The sequence below is a fragment of the Cnephaeus nilssonii genome (assembly GCF_951640355.1).
Source record: "Cnephaeus nilssonii genome assembly, chromosome: 9".
Lineage (NCBI taxonomy): Eukaryota > Metazoa > Chordata > Mammalia > Chiroptera > Vespertilionidae > Cnephaeus > Cnephaeus nilssonii.
The window spans coordinates 8457896-8480223 of NC_137080.1; the positions used below are offsets into that span (position 1 = coordinate 8457896).

Here is a 22328-nt window from a genome sequence, read left to right on the forward strand (position 1 = left end):
ACCATTAACATATTACTTTTATTTATTAACTTGATAGCCACAGTGTTGAGTATCTTTTTTCCTGATTAGTGATTAGTTTTAGTTTTTTTTGTTTTGTTTTTGTTTTTGTTTTGTGTGTGTGTGTGTGTGTGTGTGTGTGTGTGTGTGTGTGTGTGTGTGTTTTCTGGTTCGTTTTTGTCACCTTCAAATAGTTTATTTGACCTCTATGTTTCAGAGAATTACAACTTTCTCATATTGGAATTTCATTCCACATAGTCTACACTCTAGATGACAAGTTAATTTTAAACATATTTTATATACTTCACTATATAATTCAACTACAGTGGCTAGTTAAAATTTTAAATAGAAGGGACATCCACTACATTAGATAAAAGGATTCTCTAAGTGGAAGTGTATTTAACAATATGAATAATTTGCAAAGCATCTTATGAAATTTTCTTCCCAAGATAGTTAAACAGATTTAACAACTACATAAAATCATGATGGCTATAACCTTAGGTTATTATAATAAACCTGAAAGTTGCTCTTAATCATATATTATCAGGATGAAAAAAATCATAAAATAGTTAACCCTGCTATTCTGCCCAACCCCTCTTTCCACCCCTCCCTCCCTGACTTTCCCAAGTTGTCTCACAGGCAAATCAATATTTCAAACCTTTGGCAGGGCATTTCCTCCAAGTGATAACTGAGCCTTTTCTTTTCGGAGTCTGGTAGGGACATGGAACTCATTATGGCCCTCTCTTCTCCCCTCGCAGTCTTCATTATTGGACAGTTTTGACTATTCCAGAGTTTGTTCTTGTGAATTAAAATGTATCCCCTGACATTTATCCCAAGTAGCTTAACTCTTCTGAACCACATAAAGTGAGTCTAAATGATTCTACAGAATTACTTATTTTTCAAATAATTTTCATCTTTCCTATCTTCCCTGCTCATGTCCTGAAACAGCAAAACTCATCTGAGAAGAATTGGTGATATTGTCATTGGCTTGGTTTCTCTTAGTCATGTCTGATGTATGATCAAGAAATCTAAAATGAAAATATTCAATACATTTCTTTAAAGTGCTACTTTTATTTCATTGGCACTGTAATGATTACAGTTGATTTTCAACAGTGCTAGGATTCATGGTGGGTTTGAATGTTTTCTCCTGTGGTTTTCTGCCCACATTGTGCATGGTAGTAGATTTGATTAGCCAAAGGCACCCTTCTGGTCATGGAATTTTAGTGATTCCATTTCCAACTCATGTTCTGATTTTAAATGTTTATGTTTTACTTTATAAAGTAAAAGCCTCTTGGCTTGTCATGGTATAGGGTAAGTTCACTATTCCCTACATGGTGTGTCCAAAGATGTAGCTTATCATTATTTCATGTCAATGTGAGCTATAAAAATCACGTGGAATGTGTGCTCCCTAGGCCTTCCAGCAGGAAATTTCATTGAACCACAACAAGATCGAGCAGATCATTGCCCAAGGAGAGCAGCTGATTGAGAAGAGCGAGCCCTTGGACGCGGCGGTCATCGAGGAGGAGCTGGACGAACTCCGGCGCTACTGTCAGGAGGTCTTCGGGCGCGTGGAGAGATACCACAAGAAGCTGATCCGCCTGCCTGTATGTAACACCAGTCTTTCATTGTCGTTAAATCTAAAGAGAAATCGTGATGTGGGGTTCGGTAGTGTTACATAGTGACTTAGAGCCCAGGTACTGGATCCAGAATGCCTGGGTTCCAGTTTCAGCTCTGACGTGTTGGCTACATCACCTTCGGCAACTTAGTTCATGTATCTTGCCTCAGTTTCCTCAACTGTAAAACTGGTTTAATAACAGTACCTGCCTTGTAGAAAGGATTATTTGGGGCATGAGATGAGGATGGATAGATGATTGACAAATAGATGCTAGATTGATAGATAGCTTAGAAGAGTACTCTGCACATATCGTCTATGGAAGATAAATAAAGAAGCTTCTAGAAGAAAGGAGATGAACGTGAACAATGTAAATAGTTGCTCTATTGATGAGGTTGTTTTGTGGCATTTTTTTCTTTTCCATTCCCCTAATTGCTGCCATAATCACATCTCAGCCTCAAGATGTTATTACCCGAATATTTGGAACCTTCTGTGTTAACTATATTTTGTGTCTGGGATATAAGTTTAAAACGGACCAGCTACGATTTTATCAGTAATGTCCTTCTGTTTCTGACATGTGCCACTGTGTTTGTGTTGTGTTGCATGCATAATACTAAATTGCCTTTATTTACATCATCTTATTTAATCTTATACCGATTCTTTGAAGTACTTTTTTGTTTGTTTTAAAATACATTTTTATTGATTTTTAGATAGAGAGGAAGGGAGAGGGAGAGAGAGATAGAAACATCAACGAGAAAGACACATCGATCAGCTGCCTCCGGCACGCTCCCTACTGGGGATCGAGCCTGCAACCTGGGCATGTGCCCTGACCAGGAATCAAACCCAGGATCTCTTGGTCCATGGGATGACAATCCACTGAGCCACACCAGCCGGGCGGAAGCTTTTAATATTATTTCCATTTTAGTGCCGATAAAACCGAGGCTTTGTTAGATTAATTTATAAGACATATTTAAAAGTGATCACAAGATTCTTGCTTATTTGGTGATAGGAAGTTTAAAATTACCCCCACTGAGGTAGGAATGTGACCCCGACAAGCGTGAACTCTGAGCTTTGGCGAGAGGCAGGGCAAGACGTTAGGAGGGACCCCCTGGTCGCTGCGGTAACGGAGTTGGCTTGACTGCCTTTCTAGCTCCCAGACGATGAGCACGACCTCTCTGACCGGGAGCTGGAGCTGGAGGACTCGGCAGCTCTCTCAGACCTCCGCTGGCAGGACACCTCCGCGGGCAGCGTGCTATCCCCCCAGCCTTCTTCCAACCCCTCCCTCTCCCTCGCCCAGCCCCTCCGGAGCGAGCGCTCAGGACGAGACACCCCTGCCAGTGTGGACTCCATCCCCCTGGAGTGGGACCATGACTATGACCTCAGTCGTGACCTGGAGTCTGCCGTGTCCAGAACGCTGCCCTCTGAGGATGAAGAGGGCCAGGAAGACAAAGATTTCTACCTCAGGGGAGCTGGTGGCTTATCAGGTAGGAAAGAGCGCTTCCTGTATACCAGCTTGAAAGGAAAGGGAGTGGATGTTGTACTGGAAACATGTAACTCAGCAGACCCATCTTCTTCCTTCTCCCATGAAGGGAAAATGTGCATAAGGGAACATTGGATATTCGTGTGACTATCAAAGACAAAAGTTGGCATGGCCATTGATTTATCCCACATATACTAGGGTCTTAAAATGTGACAAGCGCTTTGCTAAGCGCCGGGAACGCACAGTTCCTTTTCTTACACTCAAGTGTGTAACGCGGACAATAAGTAGGACATGTTAGGCACCAGGATCTAACGTGCATGGGCAGGTACAGGAGCACAATCAGGGGACACCTAACCCGGCGCTTTGAGGAGTGGCTTTAGGGAAGGGGCCTTGAGCTGAGCCCTGAAGGATGAGTAGGAGTTGGTCAGGTGGATGCAGCAGTGTGCAGAGGAGAAAAGCAGAGGCCACTCATCCCAGCTCTCTGAGTAGCCACAGAACTGCTGCTCACCTGAGGTTTGTCCACAGTGACAGGCTGTAGATTGGGGAGCAGAGAGCGGACAAGGAGGAGGTGAAAGGCCAACCAGGACCTGGTCATAACGCGGCCTGTTCACATGGAAAGGAGTTTGGCTTTTATCCAGAAGGTAGCAGGGAGCCACAGCAGGGGCGTAAGGAGGGAAGCGATGTGATCAGATGCATATTTTCAAAGAACCTGTCTGGATACTAGATGGAGGGAAGTGCATTGGGAGGAAAAGAGTCCAAATGGAAACGTTTTCTAATCCAGGACAGAGATGGGATGGTGGCCTGAACTAAGGGAGCAGCATTGGGAAATAGCGAGAAGGGAAGAGATGTGGCAAATCTAAAGCAGTCTCCTCCCTGCATAACTGATGGCTGACAGAATTGGGATTGAGGCGATTTTCTGGCTCGAGTATCTTAGTGAAAGATGCGATTTCTCTCATTTCTGTTTTGTCTTTATGGCATTGTCTGACAGTTAGGCATTTGGTATGTAAGACAGCGCTGTTCAGTATGTAGCCCCTGGAGCACTGACTGTTGAGCACTGAAATGTGACTGCCGTTGAGATTTGCTGTGTCAGACACACTTCCATGAATACATGAAGTTCAAAGGCTTACACAAAGAAAGAATATTACACATGAATATGTTGATTCCATGCTATAATTTAGATGTATTGTTTTAGTAAAGTAAACTATTAACATTATTTTCATCTGTTTCTTATTACTTTTTGAACCTGGCTGTTAGAAATTACATGTGCAGCTCACGTTATGTCCCTTGGCCTCTTTCAGCACTGCTCTGGAATCTGACTGTCTGGGTTGAAATTTCTTTAGTAGCTTTTGAGACTTTGATAAGTAACCTAATTCCTCTGGACATCCATTTTCTCATCCATAAAATGGGAATGACTCTCCCATTCACTGTAGGGTTGCGGTGAGGGTACATGAGTGCTGGGCACAGTGCCTGGCCCATAAAACACTCTCAGCCAGTGAGTGGGAGCCCTCACTAGGATTCACTTCAAGAAAACGTGCCCAGGAGCTATATGTCTACAAGAACTAACTTCCTTTTTCCCCCAGGAAAGTTGTTTTCCTGCCACAAGGGAATCAACGTTTCCAGAACTTACCTGTCAACTTAGACTGTGCTCTTTTTGCAGACATCATGATCCCCGACAGTCCCGAGGCCTATGTAAAACTCACAGAAAGTGCCATCAGAAATACCTCTGGTAGGCGCACCCAGCCAAAGCAGCCTCCCGCCCTCACCTGTCACAGGCCCCCGCTTAGCACCGCCTGTCCCTCTCTCGGCTCTGTGGCACAAGCATGTTAAGGCAGAGCCTTCTCTTCTGACTGCTGTACCATGGAAACGAAAACAAACAAAACAAAACAAACATGAGGTTAATCAACACCAAGAGTAAGATCTGAATGGCCAAGTGCAGTAACTTCTCACCTGCTCAGTGGTGATCAGGCCCATGAGGTGCACCCCTGTGATGCCCATCAACAACAGAGAACAGGGGACGGAAGCCCTAGTCTTCAGCACTTGTGCCCTGGCGCCCTGTGGGGTTGTAACAGCCCTGACTTCCTGACTTTGCTGGGTCGCCCACCTCCCTCTGGCTGGAGAGTAAGGGCTCAGGCTCTGGTTGAACCACATGGGTGACCTTGGGCCTCCACTCGTCCTCCTGATCTCAGGGGTCACACAGTAGACAAGGACTGAGACCAGATGTTCAGCTCTGTGTGAATGTTATTTAGTAAGTCTGACCACATATAAATATTTTGAAATGAAAATTGTATTCCACCGTACCTTAAGACTTAGATTTTTCTTTCAGGACAGAAGGATTCCTGAAACAAGAAAAAATAAAGAAAGCAAAATGAAACCAGTTTTGCTTAACGTTGCACTAGACCAGTGGTTGGCAAACTCATTAGTCAACAGAGCCAAATATCAACAGTACAACGATTGAAATTTCTTTTGAGAGCCCAATTTTTTAAACTTAAACTTCTTCTAACGCCACTTCTTCAAAATAGACTCGCCCAGGCGGTGGTATTTTGTGGAAGAGCCACACTCAAGGAGCCAAAGAGCTGCATGTGGCTCTCGAGCCACAGTTTGCCGACCACGGCACTAGACAAACTGGATGTAGTTCAGGGTCAGTCATTTGGAGGAGGGTGGAGCATAGGGTTTGAACACAGTGATGTGGTAATGAGTTGCTGAGTTATTAGCTCACACTTAAATTTTTAAAAACAAAAGGACAGGAAGCCAAGTACCATTGATGAGATGATGACAGCCTGGTTCCCAGTGAGACCTCTTCCAGGTGTATTTAGAAGACCTTTAAAAAAAAGTCATAAGGCTTACTGATATTTGTTCTGCTTTCACCCTGTGCTGGCTTCACTCTGATAATCCATGCTCTTGTTCAGGTCAAAGACTGCAATACACACATGCAAGCACACCGCTGCATGCACACACACATGCACGCCCACATGCACGCCAAGAATTTTGCTAAGAGGTATTGCATCTCTGCAGGGAGACTGAGCCGGGAGTTCTAGGCTGTGAGGAAGAAGAGCAAGTCGAGAAGGAAATGCTAAAATCTTAGCTTTCTCCGGCTTTTGGTTTAAGTTTTAAACAAAAGCAAGTCATTGCTCGTTTGCTGTCTCCATACATACCTATCTTGAGCAAGTCTTTCCTTGGCTAACGTGACGTCCTGCCTTAAATGAATGACGCGGCCACCTGGCACCTCAGTGGCACTGTTTTCTGCTGAGGTGCAGAAAGGAAAATGAGGGCGTGTCTTCTTCTGCTTCATAAGGACTGCAGAGGGAGCGTGAGAAGTAGCTGCCTTGCAGTTATTGGGGAGCAGACGAGGTTTTCAGAAAGGCCTTCCACAGTTCAGTGTGCAGATTTTCAGGGGATCCGCTGTAAAAGGGGGCAGGCCCAGGGCTGATAGAACCCACTGCAGAGCCCTTTTGCAGCATCCAGGCAGCTAGGACTCTTAGTGAAACACATTCATCGGTCTGGTCATTTAAACCTCTCACTCACCAGCACGTCAGTACTAAACTCGCTTTATAATTGCCCTCACCCAGGCTGTTTCTATACAGCTTTAACGGCAATAATTCCTTAAACTTCTTGAAGGTCACGCTTGCAAAGCTTGTAAAAAATCTTATGGTTGACCCTGCAGGGGATCCCAGTGCCTTAGAGTCACAGATCCGACAACTGGGCAAAGCCCTGGACGACAGCCGCCTTCGGATGCAGCAAACAGAAGATATCATCCGCAGCAAAACTCCCACAGGACCAGAGCTGGACGCCAGCTACCGCGGCTACGTGAGTATCCTGATGCGGACAGGTACCTGGAAGTCACAGTTGTGTGACAGAGAACAATTTGTCTGGGACACGAAGGCTTTATGAGCTCTCCAAACACCACGCTGCCCTTGAACTCGGGTGTGGATGTGCAAAACAAAGCCCAGTTAGCAGCAGGTTACCTGTTGTGTCTGGCTGGACCATGCGCAGGCAGGCCCACTAACCTACTGCAACGGCCAGCCTGTTCCTTTGCACTGAGAACTTAGTGAGATCCGCTTAATTGAAAGTAATAAAATGCTTTGGCTCCCGAAAGTGATTAGGCATTTTTCCCAATTCAGCGATCGTGTTTGGACCATGGTTATCCTTGAAGCAACAGATTTTAGCTAATAGATTACTAACAAGGAATTTTTTAAGTTCTTTTCTGGGGTTTATTGATTCACTGGATGGCCTTGGGAATGTGTTTGTCTTCTGTTTTTCGTATGTTCATTCTGGAGAAAACAATTCTAACGAGGAATTTGTGGAAAAGATAGCAAGAGAGTGTATATATTACTGCTCCTTTTTTTTTTTAAGCTCTTAGGAATGATTACTTTATTTGCTCTGCTCAAGTTACTGACCAAGTAATTTTTCCCAGAGAACTACCTGTTTTCCTACACATATTCAAGCAAGAGAGTCTGAAAGGAAATCTCATCTATGCCTCATACCTTCTTTTCCCACCCCAGAGTCTGCCTAGTAAAAAAGGAAAGAAATATTTTTTTTTGTTTTTGTTAATCCTCACCCGAGGATATTTTTTCCGTTGATTTTTAGACAGAGTGGAAGGGACGGGGAGAAACAGAGAGAAACATTGATGTGACACAACAGAGAGACACAATGATTGGTTGCTTCCTGACCAGGGCCAGGGGTCGAGCCTGCAACCGAGGTACATGCCTTTGACCCGAATCAAACCCATGACCCTTCAATCTGTGGGCTGATGCTCGATCCACTGAGCCAAACTGGCTAGGGGAGGAAAGAATTCTTAATTTTACGAAGCCTCACATACTGCTTTTTGAAATCAGAGAAGAGAACCATTCTAATTGTACATGCTGATGTTCACGTCCCCACAATTACAGAAGAGTGACCAATTATGAGTTCACTTCCTTTCCAATCTGGCCTATTACACCGACTTCTATTAGAGTGAAACCCCTTTTTGCAAAATATAATATAGTTCCCTGAGGTCAGTGCTGACATCACTGAGGTTATAGTCAACCTCAATCAAAAGCAATCAAAGTCACTTAATAGCAATGTGATTCATTACAGGCTTTGAAAGGTGACTTTATGGTCAGTAGAGCATGGGTGCCTTGAAATGATGCATTCCTTTAATCTTTGAATTCCCTGCTACTAAGCATGGACTTGGAAGTTTCTCCTTTGATATTAGACTTTATTCCCTTCACACCTATTAAGCAATGCTTCCATTTTCTCATGAAGCAGCTGGTTTTAATATTGCTTTATGCTTTTAAGTATTTTAATTACTTAATGCAAAAAATGTTCCTTTGAGATTTGTGGTAATATTATTATTTCCACTTTTCAGTTTAAGAAAGAGGGAGCAACTTGCCAGAAATTATGTAATGTAATACCAGCTAAGGGCTCTGAGTTTAAATCCAAGATGGGTTTAATCTGTCCTTGTTAATTTTTTTAATTTATTGATTTTAAAGAGAGAGGCAGGGAGGGGAGAAGGGAGGGAGGAAAGGAGAGAGAGGGAGAAAGAGAGAAACATGGGTCTGCTGTTCCATTTCTATAAGCATTCATTGGTTGCTTCTTATATGTGCCCTCACAGAGGGGCAAACCCACAACCTTGGCATATCGAGACAATGCTCTAATCAGCTGAACTACCCGAGCAGGGCCTCGTCTGTCTTGATTTATAAACTTAATTTCAAAAATGTTTTGAGGACTTCCCATGCAAAACCACAAATGCAAAGTACATCTTTGAGCCTTGCTTTATGTGTCTATGGAGGTGTCCCATGTTTAAGAAGCATGCTTTTGAACTTGACCTTGTATAGCAGAGTAGCGCAGCCACTGTGCTTTGTGAGGAACTCCAGAGACATTTCCCCCAGAAGCCCTTGCACTGGTGGGAATGTGAGAACCTGGTGACAGGGCCTGTGTTCTGGGTCCAAACAGATGAAACTGCTGGCGGAGTGCAGCGGCAGCATCGACTCGGTGCGGCGGCTGGAGCACCAGCTGAAGGAGGAGGAGGAGAACTTCCCCGGCTTCGTGAACCTGAACAGCACCGAAGCCCAGACGGCCGGTGAGTGAGTGCCGCTCGGGGCAGGACGGGGGCGTGGAAGGCTCAGAAGCACGTCGTTGCACACGAGCGTCGCTTACCTCCTTCTACACATTTCCGTCCCGAGAACTTGTCTCCGTGTCCCATTGATCTCCTGTGACAGAGAGGGAGGTGAAATGCATCTGTGACCCCTCTACTTCAGTGCACTGTCCCTACTGTCACTGGTCAGGCATTTTATTTTATTTTATTTTTTAAATATTTTTTTTAGTGATTTCAGAGAGAAAAGGAGAGGGAGAGAGAGAAAGAGAGACATCAGTGATGAGAGAGAATCATTGATGGGCTGCCTCCTGCAGGCCCCCTACTAGGAATGGAGCCTACAACCCATTGACTAGGGAATCAAACTGTGATCTCCTAGTTCATAGGTCGATGCTCAACCACTGAGCCATGCCAACCGGGCTTGTCAAGCATCTTAGATGTACACTCTCAGAGCTCTCTTGCAGAGAGAAATCAAGAATTGAAGGTTCTCTTCAGGCACACTGCTGCTCATTCCTTCAGAAAGCTCTTTGCAGTGTTAAACCCCATGTGGCTCTTGTTTTTTGACCCCGTCACCATTAAAAATGCAGATCAGAAGAACAGCCGTGACTATTCTTTACAGCTGACGGAAACAGACATGCCGGGGGATCCCTTTCTCTCCGTGCTGTTAAAGTCAGCCCGGTGCACGCTTCCAGCCTCCCCTGAGCCCGGCCCGTGGAGGGGAACGCCTGCCATGTGTCCTGTCCCGCAGGTGTGATTGACCGGTGGGAGCTCATCCAGGCGCAGGCCCTGAGCAAGGAGCTGCGCATGAAACAGAACCTCCAGAAGTGGCAGCAGTTCGGCTCCGACCTGAACAACATCTGGACCTGGCTGGGGGAGACGGAGGAGGAGCTGGAGCGGCTCCGGCGCCTGGAGCTCAGCACCGACATCCAGTCCATCGAGCTGCAAATCAAAAAGCTCAAGGTGAGCTGCCCTTGGCCTTTGCCAGAGCGGCCAGACAGGTGCGACCCTGGGGGGCCTGGGCAGGTGCAGCCACGAGCCCAGCTGTGTTGCTGTGATGCAGCAGCAGGGAAATCGTCAGCAGAGGGTCAGAGGGATGCTCTCCCCCCCCACCCCCCAGCCTTCCCTAATCAGAGCTTATAGAGAAGGTTTGGAAGGACAGGAAGATGGACCACGCTGTAGAAGTAGCCCCCGTGTAAATAATCATGTATGATTTCACGAATTGGTATTTCAAAAGGATCAATTACATTTTGAACCACCCAGGTACCTCTAGGACCTTTGTCACCTCTTCTAAGGGAAATGGAGAGATTAGATATTAGGGTCTTACAAGTCTCTAAAGCTGGAGAGAAATCTTCTCCAAGACTTGGTGTGTGCGAGCGTGTGAAGACCTGATGAAGTCATTCGACGTTCTGGGAGGAGCAGGACTTCTGGCATTTCCTGTATGGGTGCAGGACACACGATCACTTCCTTTCACTCCGTCTCTAGATCCTAGAAACCCTCCTCCGCCCAGCTACTGAAATGCATTAGTGTTGTAGCCTTTTGTAAGCGTGCTGCGGAGTGAGAGCCCAGCTCTTTGGATTCTGTCTTTCTGCTTGGAGAGCACCGAGGTGTGCTCTTGCTCAGAAGGGAGCTGCCCAGGCTCGCGGGGCTGGAGGATTAAGCGCGCTGCTTCTATGTGCCTCTGGAAGTGACGTGTTTGTGGCTTGCTTTGGTGGTGGTTGTGTTTTAAAATTCAAAAGTGATACTTTCTGCTATCCTTCTCTCAGCCTTCAGTGGAAGATCTAAATGCAAAACAGGTCTAGTAGAGGTCTGACATAGGACCATTTCACACTAAGTTGATATATAACCCAAACAGGAGTTATTTGTCAAACATACATATACTTGAATAAATTAGCTTTTGGTGCGGGGAATGAATGAATGAATAGATAGATAGATAGATAGATAGATAGATAGATAGATAGATAGATAAATAAAGTTCAAACAGAGAAATGAGTCTTCCCCTCAGATGTTCAAACGTCTTCTTTGAGAGGAGCCTCTGCCCAGCCCCATCAATTTCAGGAGGAAGGGTCAGATGAGAGATGCAGTTTGCATCACCTGGATTATATGATGCATTTTTTCTTTTCTTTTTAACCCTTTGCACTCGCTTGCTTTTTTCTCGATTCCTTTATTCTAATGCTAACTGTGTCGAGTCACACTCGACATCCGAGTGCAAAAGGTTAAAATATATTTTTATTGATTTCAGAGAGGAATGGAGAGGGAGAGAGAGAAAGAAACATCAATGATGAGAGAGGATCATTGATTAGCTGCCTCCTGCACGCCACACACTGGGGATCGAGCCCACAACCCCGGGCATGTGTACTGACCAGGAATCGAACCGTGACCTCCTGGTTCACAGGTCGACGCTCAACCACTGAGCCACACCAGCTGGGCATAAGAAGCATTTTTTTTCTCTAGAGTACTTAAATTCCTTGAGTTTCTCTCCGGGAAAATGTAAGGCGGTGTTGCATTAAAACCAAATTTCTCATAAAGGAGATGGAGCAAATGCTGGTCCGAGTCTGATCTGAGCGAGATGAGGGTAGAGGAGTGAGACCCTGACAGTCAGCCTGTACCCCTCCCCCAGAATCCTTTCTGTTTTCTGAGGATAAACCTGTGGCATCACCAAGTATCTTTCCACAATATCTCTCCGTCTTATACTGCCTCTGTGGTTGACTCTATATTCAGTTTGTTACGAATCTTTTGAAAATTGAAAAATTAAGACAAGTTGGAAACACCACAGAAAAGTGAGAAATTCTAAGAAAATGGGGCCTGGGTGGGTGGGATTTGCAGGATCGCTCACCCTAACTTGATCTGGGCATGTTTAAACAACCTCGCTGTTCCCTTAATACGTAATCATGCTCTCAAGTTCTTGGAATTTAGTTCTAGATTTTTAGGAAATGCACAAAGTAAAAATCAGTTGCCCGGTGTGTGTGTGTGTGTGTGTGTGTGTTCAAACAAAATTGGTTAGCTGATGAAATACCCAACTCATGCTCCTAGCCATCACCAGAAGGTGGCCTGTGACGGAGGCAGTGTCCGCAGCCTGGGAGCCACTGTCTGTGCCGATGAAGTTGGAGCAGCTGCAGGCCAGGGCCCGGGAATCTGCTTTCTCACCCAGCTTCCCACCCGTTCTCATGCACAGAACTCTGGGTACCACTGGTCTATTGAAAGGGGATTCTTACACCAGGACAAAAAGTGCATTTCCTGCTGCTCAGAACTGTTGGAGCCCGATTTTGTTTCATTTTGCTGTTGAAATCCCATGACGGGAGGTCACGTTACTCATATTCCTTATTTTATTGCACAGGGTCATGGTTGCTTCCTGCAAAATGCCTCTTAATTTTATTTATGTATCCTTTCCCCTCCCCCCACACACACACACGTGCACTGTTTTTTCATCCTCATTCCTCAGACCCACAGCAACCATTCTGAAACATTTAATGAGTATTCTTTGTTCCTGTATATTCATTCAAAAAAAAGTAGATTTGTGTGTGAGCGCGTGTGTTTTAAATTACACTCATGCTGCTGTGTTGCCCGTATCACTCTGTTTCTGACTCTCTCACTCTGCCCCATGTTTTACTGAGATCGGTTCGTGTTGTCAAGTGTACATCTAGTCCGTCTCTCGTAACTGCAGCCTGGTCCTCAGAGGTGTGACCTCACTGTAGCTTATCTGGACATCCTGTTAAGGCCCAGTTTGTATTCATGGATCTTTTTATTTGGGTGAAGCCTTTCCAAAGGCCTTAGACTATTTTTTTATGTTCCTTGTTTGGTGGTTCTCCATCCTCTTTGTAGGAGCTGCAGAAAGCCGTGGATCACCGCAAAGCCATCATCCTCTCCATCAACCTGTGCAGCTCCGAGTTCACGCAGACGGGCGGCGAGGAGAGCCGGGCCCTGCAGGACCGCCTGTCCCAGATGAACGCGCGCTGGGACCGCGTGTGCTCCCTGCTGGAGGAATGGCGGGGCCTGCTCCAGGGCGCGCTGATGCAGTGTCAGGTCCGCGGGGCTTTGGGCAGGCTGTGCTCCCAGTCACACGTGCCCGGCGGTGCCGAGTCTGTGACTTGGTTTACCAAGGTCACCAGAGGGATGCGGTTGCTCCCCAAAGTCAATATCTGAATGCGATAGCATGGTGCCCAAACTTTTTATTTGACTGGAGGATATGTACATGTGAACAGCAGTTCAGAGCAGCCAGACCCCATCTTCTGTCCAGCTAACAAGAGACTGTTCCCCCAAGTTCATCTCAGCCCCACCACTCCTTCTGCTCATTCATGGCATTCATTCATTCAACAGACATGTACTGAGCACATTGGAAGACAGGTTCTGAACATCAAAGTGAGCATTACAAATACTCATTCATTCCACACTGGCCCAGATTCACTCTGACTGGTATTGCACTAAGCAGTCACGATACACCACAACCTCTCTTGTTGGGGAAAACAGACAATAAAAATGCAATTCAGTGGTTAACCAAGGTGCTTCCAGATGTTGATCAGAGTAATGGAGCAAAGCCGCTCTGGGAGGGAGTTCAGGGAAGTCCTCAGCATCTTTGAGCTGACATGGGAAGGGTGGTTCCATGAAGGCGATAGAACAAATGGAAAGGCTTCGTGTCTCCAAGGGCAGAAAAGAGGCCAGTGTGATCAGAATGCAGTCAGAGAGGCAGGAGTGACGAACCATCAGGCAGGTGATCAGGAATGAGATCATGCAGGGCCTGGTAGGTCCTGGCCAGGAGCTTGGGTTGTATTCTGAGCATGAAAGGAAACCCTTTCAGGGTGTGAAGCCTGCTCCCCAGGTTTATATGTGCCCCAAGAGTACCTGATCCTTGACAGCCGGTACCCCAGCTGTTGTTTCAACCCTGCATCCCCTCCTAGTACAGTGCGTTCCACTCAGGAGATGTTCAGGAACTATATGTTGAATAAATGAATGAACTAACAGATGGATGAAGGACATAGGGATTGGATTTAGGCCTTAAAAAGATGGAAAGATTTGAATTCAGGGAGATAAGAGGGGAGCAGAGTTGCTTCCTTCCAAACTACATAATAGCCCTAGAAATTTCTACAGTATTTTGTATTTTGAACCAATTTTCCTTATGCCTGAATTTTCCCTCCAGTAATAAATTAGATGCTTTTGGGAAGAATGTGAGCTCCGATAATTACAACAGCACAAGCACCTTGCTCAGGAAGGAGTTGTGTCTAAGATCTTAAAACCAACGTGTCTTTGCCAGTGGTAGCAGTTGTAAAGAATAGACATGTAAGCTGTGAGTGAAAGAAAACTATATTATTAGTCAAGATGACTTCATGCTCTGTACTTTTTTCCTAGGATTTCCATGAGATGAGTCATGGCTTGCTTCTCATGCTGGAGAACATCGACAGAAGGAAAAATGAAATTGTTCCTATCGATTCTCACCTCGATGCAGAAATACTGCAGGACCAGCACAAACAGCTTACGGTAAGATGCGTGAGCGCCACAGCCTCTGGTTGTTTTAGCAGTGACCCCTCTCATTTGCAGGAAAAGAAGTGGTTATATGTTTTACCTTTTAAGTTATAGCCTCTAAGTTAATTTTTGTGAAGCAAACATGTGCATAGACGAGGACATCGACTAGCTTTAGAGTCTGCTTCCAAAACCGTGGCTCAGTTGTAGAAATCTTAGCTGTTCTAATCTTAATTAACTTGTTTTTATTAAAGCAGTCTTTGGTGAATTACACTTATTTTTCATTTAAACTGTATTTGTTACATCCATGTCCCAAAAGTATATGAGGTGGTTTATAATAAAAGGACATTACAACTATTAAAATAGAGAGCATTAGGGCTTTGTCAGAGGAAATAAGTGAACCAATTTCTACATTAACCTTAACATCAAGTTTTCTGAAAGTTCAGACCAAAAGGGAAATGTGATGACTTCACTTATTTTCATTATCTGACAAAAAGGCAGCATACCAGTTCTCGGGGAGTGAGGAACTTTTTCTAGCACTAACTTCTGAAGAAAGCTTGCAGAATTTCTGGGTAGATTCTCATGCAAAGAACTGTGGACAATATAATGTACAGCGTACTTCAGTGACTTCATAAATTATGCAGAAGCAGATTTGCATCCCATTAGGAGAAAATGAGTTGAATTTTGTAGCTTTCTGCAGTTTTTAAATGTTATTTCTTACCATTGTTATTTCTTACACTTACTAACCTAACCAGCAGAATTGGTCGCTTCTAATTCAGTACCATAAAGGTCTTAGAATACAAGAGGAAATAGCGATGCGACCACATTTCCACTAAACTGCCAACCTCAGGCTTTAAGTTGTAAATGATAAATCACCACATATCTTTTTTTAATCGTGAACAGATATCTGAATGTATCTAGACCTACTGGAGGTCTGATACATTTATGGTAATGTTTTACTGTTCTGTTTCAAAAACTATCTTATGTCTCATTTGCATAATACTTTCTATTTTAAGTACTTTCACATATATTTACTGACTTGAACCCAAGAGTACTTATTGTGGATCAGGCAAGAAATAATACCATCATTTTACCGAAGGAGCAAAGTTCACATCAAAAAAGGTTCAGGGGTCTTAGGGAATGGTTTTGGCAGAGGCAAGATTAGAACACCGGTCCCTGATTCCCAAATGCCATGGGCAGCTCTCTCCTTTCTGGTGTGAGCTCAGCACTCCGAGGCTCGGGCATAAGTGCCCAGTAAGTTAAAGTGATGTCCTTCTGCGTGGTAGAGACTTTCCCTGATGATCAGAAACCCTTAGAGAAGTGTTTCTTACTGTACACATAGCAAATAAGGCAGGAGCTCTTGGAATCCCAGCTCAAAGTGGCCTCGCTGCAAGACATGTCTTGCCAACTGTTGGTGAACGCGGAAGGCACAGACTGCTTAGAAGCCAAAGAAAAGGTCCATGTGATTGGAAATCGGCTCAAACTGCTCTTGAAGGAGGTCAGCCGTCACCTCAAGGAGCTGGAGAAGTTACTGGACTTGTCGAGCAGTCAGCAGGTAAGCGCTGGGCAGGCAGCACTGTGCAGCCTTTCTTACAGAGCATCAAGGAAGCATCATCCTTGTCCATTTCAGAATGTCTTTGAGTGTCCGCTCTCTGCAAGTCTGCAAGGGACTTCGAGTCTTTAAATATATTATTGATGTCAGAGAGGAAGGGAGAGGGAGAGAGAGATTAGAAACATCAATGATGAGAGAGAATCATTGATTGACTGCCTCTTACACACCCCACACTGGGGATCGAGCCAGCAACCCGGGCATGTGCCCTGACCTGGAATTGAACTACGTCCTCCTGGTTCATAGGTCGACGCTCAACCACTGAGCCATGCCGGCTGGGCGGGACTTATAAACTTTTATAATAGGACACTGCGTTTGATTCTGTCACACCCAGGAAACCTCCTGTAATTGTCACTGTAAACCTTACACCACCACTGCTGTGATATTTTATTTTACCCTGTTTAGTTAAGAATTCACGTATTTTCTGTACCATAGCCATGATACATCACAACCAATCATTTGCATATAATTCAGCCTATAAGGTTGAATTCTCCTGACATGAAGAGCAGTTAATTCATAGAAAATGTCCCCTGCTCATGTATATTATTTTTTCCTTCGCTCTGCTGCATCATGAGAGTGCTGTTGGTTTGGGGAAGTGCATTTGCAGGTGCGGAGGTGCCTGGTAAAGCTTCATTCACTGTGAAATACTGTATGAGCACACACGCACTGTGCCCTCCTTTCAGAATGTCAGAGAACAGTCTACTGCAAGCAACAGCAGTGCTGGAAACGACACATTTTCTCTGATGCTCAAAGGCTCCTGGGAGACTTTCGTTTCTAACTCAAATGTATTGGTCTCTCTGGCCCAAGCGACCTGCAGCTCTAAGGCAGATTCCTTCCCCTCCTGCACTTAGACTCACTCATATCCATATCACTGAGAAATAATAAATCTACGAGTGACACAGTAAGAATGATCCTGTAGCTGTATTTTCCAAAAGGGACGAACAGCCAGGAAAGCCCAATACACTAGAACCGTGGTCGGCAAACTGCGGCTTGCGAGCCACATGCGGCTCTTTGGCCCCTTGAGTGTGGCTCTTCCACAAAATACCACGGCCTGGGTGAGTCTATTTTGAAGAAGTGGCGTTAGAAGAAGTTTAAGTTTAAAAAATTTGGCTCTCAAAAGAAATTCCAATCGTTGAACTGTTGATATTTGGCTCTGTGGACTAATGAGTTTGCCGACCACTGCACTAGAAGACCTAAGTCCCGATCTTCTTGTAGTTGTCGGATTCTACTTTACCCAAGGAATGATGGCTTGATTTATATGGGGGATGGGTGGGGATGGGACAGGAAACACATTGTGTGTTGCAGAGCCATCGTGGCTCTGGGACGTGGAGTCATTAAAAGAATCTATTTCCTACGTAGGATCTGTCCTCCTGGTCTTCTGCTGATGAACTGGACACCTCGGGATCGCTGAGTCCTGCGTCAGGGAGAAGCACCCCAAACAGACAGAGAACGGTAACTTTCTGCTGGTCGTTGGCCCACGGGAAGGGACACTGGGGAGTGACAGTATCTGTACCCACCAGGGTCCACAGGCTCTCCCCCAAAGCAGGGGTCCCCCTACAACCAGGGTGTCACTCAGTGACCCAGTGAAGCGCTGTTTCCTCAACCCTGCCACGTGCCCTCGTCCCCTGCAGTCAGGAACGGAAAAGAGCGGTTCTGTTTTTCAAAAGCATCAGGGCTCCACGTGGGCTTGGTGTGCAGGGAGACACATTATTTTTCTTGCTCCAAGGGCCATCGCTAGAATGATGTCCCCTGGTCCCTTTGGTGGCTCCTCCCTTCAAGCCACCACTGCCACCGCCCACCTAGAAAACCAGCTTCCACTGAGAAGGTGCCTCCGCCAGAGGAGGACAAAAGCGCCCATGAGGCCATGGGTCGGATAAGATGAGCGGAGGATCTGTTGACTCTCAAGGAAGCTCCTGAGTGGTCCTGAAGGTTTTCAGGGACTGTGCGGCCCCCCAGATGGCAACAGCTTAAGGTGACTCAGCCGCAAGGCCCGTGGGGGCTGCCGCACTGGCACACGGAAGCAAAGTCAGCCCCTGCTACACTCTATACCTTGATTTCTCTGTGTAATTAGAAGCTTGTTTTTGTTTTGTTATTTTTTTGTCCTGCTTTATGATTATATTCATTTTTATTATCATTCCATTGTCCTTAGTTTTTAGAAGCATTAATTTGTAAATTTTTTTGTGTGATAAACACTTAAGTTCTATGCTGATAAATGTTATGACCTTTCTTTAGGATTGTTATTGTTTTACTACATTCACTAGTTTCCTGTAGATCCTAGTTTAAGAATGTGAAGGAATACTGGCTTTTCAATTCAAATTTTAGTCTTTATGTAACTTGAGTCTTTAACTTGTTGGGTCTTCATCACATTACGAAGAACAATTTCCTGTTACCATTGTTAATATTTTTTTTTATCTATCAAGAATTTTGGTACTATTTTGGTGTTCTAGAAGATATGAAAAATATGGTGTGGCATGGTATATTGAACTTTATTATTATTTTTTAAAGATATGTTTTTATTTATTTTAGAGAGGGAGGAAAGAAGGAGAGAGAGAGAAACATTGATCGGCTGCCTCCTGCACACCCCCTTCTGGGGATTGATCCCGCAACCTGGGCCTATGCCCTGACTGGGAATTGAACCAGTAACCATTAGGTGTGTGGGACGACGCCCAACTGAGCCACACCAGCCAGGGCTGAGCTTTATTTTTATCGTGATTAAGTATACAGAGATGCGAGCTAGCATATGGTCACTTTAATTTCTACCCCGAAATGTGGGAGGAGAAAATATGCCCACTGTGGTGTGAACTTCTCAACCACAATTTATGTCCCTCCGATGGCTAATAACATCGATGTAAATTTATCTCATTTCTTCCGCAAAAGAAAAGCCAGTTTCCTTAATCGTGGGTACTGATCATTTCGTTTGATTTGTTTTTCCTTTGCTGCATTTTTAGTTTAATTTTCATCAGTAGCTTGTCTTTATTTGCCTGGACTGAACATTCTTCTTTCTTTACCCCCTGTTCATTGCAAACAGCCACGAGGCAAATGTAGTCTCTCACAGCCTGGACCCTCTGTCAACAGTCCACATAGCAGGTACCTTATTCTCCTGGTTTCCACACTGTTCTAGAACTGCAAGAGGATGATGAAAATTGCCCATGGTGTTGATAGGCCTCTCTCGGGTGTGCCTTGGGGCAGTTGAGAAATAACTGGTTTCGGTGCACACCCTTTCGGAATAAATTGGAAGAGGCTTTTCTACGTGGAAAGTGCAAGCGAATCTCAGAGCATGAAATATTTGGACCCCACCCACCAAAATTTGGATTAACACTACATAGTCCATCTGGAACTTTTCATCCAGTGGTATCCTGTGTGCACCTAGGATCCTTTACGTCCCATAACATAGCTGCTGTTTGAGTCATGGCAGACTTTTATCATCCTCTTTCTTTCTAGATTTTACAATAAGACAGGTAATCAATCAATGAATTATTTTACCATTCCCGGAAACCCACACATCTGAATAAAATCTACTAACATCCCCGGCTTTTTATTTTCTTTTCATGTTTTATCCAGATTGTGGGTTTGGGATTCTCCAAATGGCAAGTCCGAACTCAGTGTTATTTAACATTTATAAGCACCTTCTCTCTTCTGCTTCCCCTGAAATTTGTCTTCACCCAGCACACTCAGTCACTCACCCTCCTGCCCGGGGCGAGCTCTGTGGCTCTGGAATCAGGAGCCAGCAGCGCCCCCGGGCGGGCGGGCACCTGCCCAGAGCCCACTCACCGCTGCCACCCTGTGCTTCACACCCCCTCCAGCAGCCCCTGTGTCTGCAGCTAGCGGTGCTTTGCCTGCTTCGTTGCTGGTGTGATGTCTGTGCGCCCTGCCCCTTCACTCAGCGCCCGCTTCCCCAGACAGCTGTCTGAATAGAAACACTGTCCTCAGAGCTGACTTCCTTCCCAAGCAGTTCAGTGTTAGAGTAGTTTGTCCCTCTGGAAACTCAGCACCACGGAGCTGGGATCAACATTCCTGGGAGGAGGGCGGGGGGAGGGGGACGTGTGGAGCCATAGACAACTCCTGAGGAATAGCCGTGGCTTTCCAGCCAGGAACTGAAGAGAATGGCTGTTTCCTTTGGTCATTCCCACGCGGCCCAACGAATGCAGAATGTATTGGGGTGTGCTTTCTGGGTTTAAGCATCCCTTTACTATGTTTTTTGTTTTTTTCCTTCCCTTTGGTTTGGTTTGGAGACCATTTGGGGAGTGAGGGGGATGGTCCAGAACAAAATATCAATAATGAAATGTGAATGGAGGGTATGATGGACTTCCTCAGGTGCCCTGATGGTTTTGTAGGCCCCTCCAAGATAAAACAACCGTGCTATAGACAGATCATTGTTCTATATGGTCCGTCTTCTCCACTTAAATTGCCACCGTGCCATGAGCATATTGCTATGGGAGGGCCCCGCAGCATCCTTTTAGGGTACCAGAGACCAATTATTGGGTTGGCATAAGTGATGGTAATGAGAAGGGGGAAAGCCCTTATGTTATTAAACAACACCCATAGCAACCACCTGCGGGTTTCCAAATATTGCATCCGTCTGCTCCCCCAGTGATTCCAGACAGCCACTCAGGTTTTCTGAAAATGTCAAAGGCCTCATTTCATAGGGCAGCCAGCGCTCCGCCGTGTCTCCTCCCAGGGCTTTGCGGCTGGGACAGCCACGTTCTCGCGGTGGCATCCCCAAGGCACCTTTCGGCTCTGCTCTGCCCAGCGCTGTTTATTAACCTCTCTCTGAGCACAGAGCACCAGGTTCACTTTGCTACTCGGGGGGCCTGGAATCCTTCGCCTGAATGGCAAACTCCATCAAGCACCTTGCCAGACAGGTTGTGGTTGAATGTGTTGAACATACTTGGACTTCTTAGCTCCTTGGCACCTCTGAGTGGGGTGCGCCCAATCCTGACATTGAAATGCAGAGTCTGCTGGGAAAGAATGAACTCCACTCACCATCCAGGTGCCGCGGTGTTCCCCGACACCGAGGCCTGAGAGTGCCCTGTGTTTGATCTTGCACTGCTCCAGCAAATCGGAAAGGTTATTGTAGAAGCACAAACAGTTTAGCGACTTGACCCCAGCGATCTGCAGTGGGAACATGTTCGACGTGTCTTCTTCCCGAGAGAGGAAAGAGGCTGAATTGGAAGAAACTGCTTATTAGTTTGAAGGGAGAGGCTCTTATATTCTTTGGGTTTAAAGTCAGATATTAATATCAGTTGCATGCTTGCTGTATCTTTCAGTTTGATTTTATGGTCACTGTTCTGCGTCTTCTTAAAAATATTCTAAGCCTACATATGGATTAATGCTGCTATGGTTAGGCCCTGGGCCTACAAAATTAATACAATATGGTCCCTGCCATTAACAGACCTGCCAGGTGTCAGAATGAAGAGATTCCCTAAATCAATTACAAGAAGCTCCCCAAGACTTCTTCAAATGATAAGCCTTTGGAAAACATCTGGGCATACATTTGTAATAACTCTTCATTATTTTTTAGATCAAATACATTTAAGAAGCATGCTTTTGAAGCAATGCTGTTGATGGTCCACCTGGTACTTTTCTTCCTCGAGGACTTGAAATGATCTAACCTGATCTCCAATAAGACTTCACAACCCAACAGCCGATCATTGAAATTGACAAATGGGAAGATTTTACTCCAATTTCCAGCAAGGCAAAGGCATAATTCCTCTGTAGTCTGGATAGAGTGAATTGGTGGCTTAAATCCAAAGCTTAGAATTGTGAAATGCAAGATTGCCAGGGCACCTCTGGTCTCTGGTACCTTCCACCCAAGAACTAGGACCCAGGGAGAAGTGGCAATAACTGGCTGAAACACTGCAAAGGAGGAAAAAAGCGCCTAATTTTACAGTATGTGCGAGGCAGCCAAATTTCAGGCAAGGCTTGCCTGAAAACACTATTCAGTTTCTTGTGAAAAATTGTTTTTAAGTCTTTTCCTCCAGACCCCAGCCTGGGGACCTATTTATTCAAAGAGCCTCAGCCTAAAGCAGCTTTGCCTGTAGGCCAGGCCCCAGCCAGGGCTGAGGACAGCTATAGGGTAAGGCTCTAACTTGCTGCCTTTATAATACTT

At 45.4% G+C, this 22328-nt stretch overlaps 1 protein-coding gene across 10 annotated transcripts in view; it reads left to right on the forward strand.

Moving 5' to 3' along the window:
- The window catches only part of SYNE1 (spectrin repeat containing nuclear envelope protein 1), a gene marked incomplete at its 5' end in the record, with an annotated part of 384290 nt that overhangs the window by 356656 nt on the left and 5306 nt on the right, over positions 1-22328 (forward strand). For 5 of the 10 annotated variants that reach the window (XM_079780696.1, XM_079780698.1, XM_079780699.1 and 2 more), the window contains 11 exons: positions 1410-1601; positions 2760-3093; positions 4747-4815; positions 6751-6893; positions 9021-9147; positions 9908-10119; positions 12979-13179; positions 14500-14628; positions 15953-16165; positions 17579-17671; positions 19248-19306. In XM_079780696.1, coding sequence (XP_079636822.1) covers positions 1410-1601; positions 2760-3093; positions 4747-4815; positions 6751-6893; positions 9021-9147; positions 9908-10119; positions 12979-13179; positions 14500-14628; positions 15953-16165; positions 17579-17671; positions 19248-19306 — 1772 coding nt within the window. The remainder of the gene's footprint in view (positions 1-1409; positions 1602-2759; positions 3094-4746; positions 4816-6750; positions 6894-9020; positions 9148-9907; positions 10120-12978; positions 13180-14499; positions 14629-15952; positions 16166-17578; positions 17672-19247; positions 19307-22328) is intronic. The other 5 variants (XM_079780700.1, XM_079780697.1, XM_079780701.1 and 2 more) reach the window with 4 other exon arrangements.